This window comes from Limulus polyphemus, unplaced genomic scaffold, assembly GCF_000517525.1.
Source record: "Limulus polyphemus unplaced genomic scaffold, Limulus_polyphemus-2.1.2 Scaffold2730, whole genome shotgun sequence".
NCBI classification, from domain to species: domain Eukaryota; kingdom Metazoa; phylum Arthropoda; class Merostomata; order Xiphosura; family Limulidae; genus Limulus; species Limulus polyphemus.
This window is the reverse complement of record NW_013668340.1, coordinates 99,533-102,152: the sequence shown is the minus strand read 5'-3', so window position 1 is coordinate 102,152 and position 2,620 is coordinate 99,533. Positions and strand designations below refer to the sequence as shown.

Sequence of the window (2,620 nt, the reverse complement as noted above, 5' to 3'; positions counted from 1 at the left end):
CAAAATATCAAATTTTTATTAAGTCTTAAGGTTTGTAAAGCAATGATTTTCTCATGTCTTTTTCTTCTTGCATGTTGCCTATCTATCATGCAAAGTAATATTCATTTTCATATTAAAAATACTTTTATGCATCAGAACATTTTCAAATTTCACATGAGAAATCTTTATAATGTCCAGATAGATATCAAAAGTTTCTTAAGAAAAAACGTTAGATTTATCTGTTATTTTAAGTAATTAATCTCTGTACGGGTTTGGTAGATTTGGTCAATCTTGCAACCACCATAAAAAATTAGGAAATAAAAATAAATTATGCCTCTTTCATTCTAGAATGAACACAAATTATAACATGAAAACAAATGTTTGGACTAAATAGCTTAAATCTCATAACATTATACATATTTATTATTTTCATTATATTGACATTTCAGCCGTGCCTGGCTAATAATACAGAAGTTACAATGATCTGGCTCACATGCACTCATGTTACTGTATTAAATAACATAAAACTACCTTTGGTCTTTACAAAGTAACTTGTCTTGGCTGTGTTTTAATAGACTAGTATTTTGTAAAATACAGTCACATTTCAGTTATTATACATTATATATGTATATAGATTATTACTATTTTGAAGGGTGTTTTAGTAGACTAGTATTTTGTAAAATACAGTCACATTTCAATTATTATACATTATATATGTATTTAGATTATTGCTATTTTGAAATAAGTTCTTAAACTTATTTTTCTTAAAACATAGAGATAATTGTTTGCTTTACTTCTTTAGTTACTGTTCTTCTAGTTACAATCTTTGCACTCAGTTGCCACTTGACGTAGGTCGCCAAGCCTTTAAAAAATTTGCATGTGGAGAATATGAAAAAACCTTTTTTTTAGTTTTATATATACATTTCAATAACTAAAAAAATCAAATTACTACATTGATATCATAGAATTCCACTGTAATTTATCAAGCTTAGTAACTAAGATGTATTTTAGTCTAAAACAATATGAAATTTCGAGCAGACTAAAGATCTCGTTGAAATTGCTTTAACCTAAATTTAACGAATTGGTTATACTACTTAACTGAATTATTTCAATTAATGCATGATATATTTTACAAAATTTTAGTTTAAATTATTACTTTATTTAGGTTTGGAAATGATTAATAACTGTACTACTTAACTTAAACAAAAGTATCCACATTACTTAGACCCTAACCTGAACAAAGGTTTTGATATCTTTGTAGCTCTGAGATCCCAGCTTCAGCAGTGATGATATTTGTGGCACATGCTGCAGTGGTAGGCCTAGTTTTCCAATCTGACTAATGCTAGTTACTTGTCCTTGTATCACCTTGGATATCTGACCTGGTCGGACACCCACTCGTTCTCGATAGAACACAAAATGTAATTTAACCGTAAAAATCTTCCCATATACATCATACTGTTGAGAACTGATCTCCGACATAGAGTAACAAGCCTATAAATGAATACATGATAACCAAAAATTATTTTTATGCAAAGTATAGCCTATTATTCTTCAAGATAAAATTCTGAGTTAAAAATAATCATACATGTATAACACTGACACTGATAAAAAAAAACATCTTGAGCACTTTCAAAATAATGTATAACCAAACATTAGCTTGAGAGGATGTTAAAAAATAACATTCACAAATATTAAAAGTTTCTCTGTTTATATCATCAAAAAATGAAAGATAGATATAAGTATTCATCTACAATGTAAAGAAAGAAATTTACTGAAAAACTAATTACACTTTTTCAAAATAGTAACTATATTTGCTGTAAGGGCATGGTTATTTCAAAACAAAATATTTTCTATCTTCAGACTTATAATTTCAGTAAAATAAAACAACGAATACAGCATGACCTCAGCAATATTGCTTCCTCCATTGTATATGTACCAAAATCACAAAAACATGAACGTAAAAAAAATACCCAGACTCACGTTTTATTTGCATTAGAAACTTTTTCAGAACAAAGGCATATTATGTGGAAATTAAATAGTAATATTCATTACCAATGGTATTTTAGTATATACAAGGTTATTAAACTCACACAAATGTAAGTTATTAACTATTCTTAATAACTTCTAATGACAGTTAGAAATTTCAATACAATAGAAAAAGGCCATGATAATTACAAGTACGTGCACAAAACCACTACCAGGTGACACTGCAAACAATTTCCATAAATACCATCACCATAACAGATTCTTGTTTAAAAATAATACTACAAATTTTACAAATCTTATGCATACACATTTTACCCATTGTTCACACAACTTGTTGAGTTTCTACATTTACTTTGTTATTTAACAAGTTTTTTTGAAATGTATTTTATCTTTGATAGGCTTATCAATCTGTAAACCGTAAAACCTTCATAACAAAAACAAATATGGGAAAATATTTTATTAATTTTTTTTTACTGTGACAAAAAATTCAATAAGATTTTAAAGAAAGTTTTTTTTTCACAAACAACAAATATTTTTAGAAGTTTTATTTGATTCCACAAGGGTCATATTAAATACAGTGGATAAGTCCTTCTTGTAACCTAATTTTAAGTGTACTTCTTTGAAATTTGTGTTTTTACTTTTGCTTTCTTTGATA

At 27.1% G+C, this 2,620-nt stretch overlaps 1 protein-coding gene across 3 annotated transcripts in view; it reads right to left on the bottom strand.

Moving 5' to 3' along the window:
* Window positions 1–2,620, bottom strand: part of LOC106467754 — a 72,291-nt gene that overhangs the window by 11,135 nt on the left and 58,536 nt on the right. For all 3 annotated transcript variants that reach the window (XM_022395940.1, XM_022395939.1, XM_022395942.1), the window contains one exon: window positions 1,213–1,470. In XM_022395940.1, coding sequence (XP_022251648.1) covers window positions 1,213–1,470 — 258 coding nt within the window. The remainder of the gene's footprint in view (window positions 1–1,212; window positions 1,471–2,620) is intronic.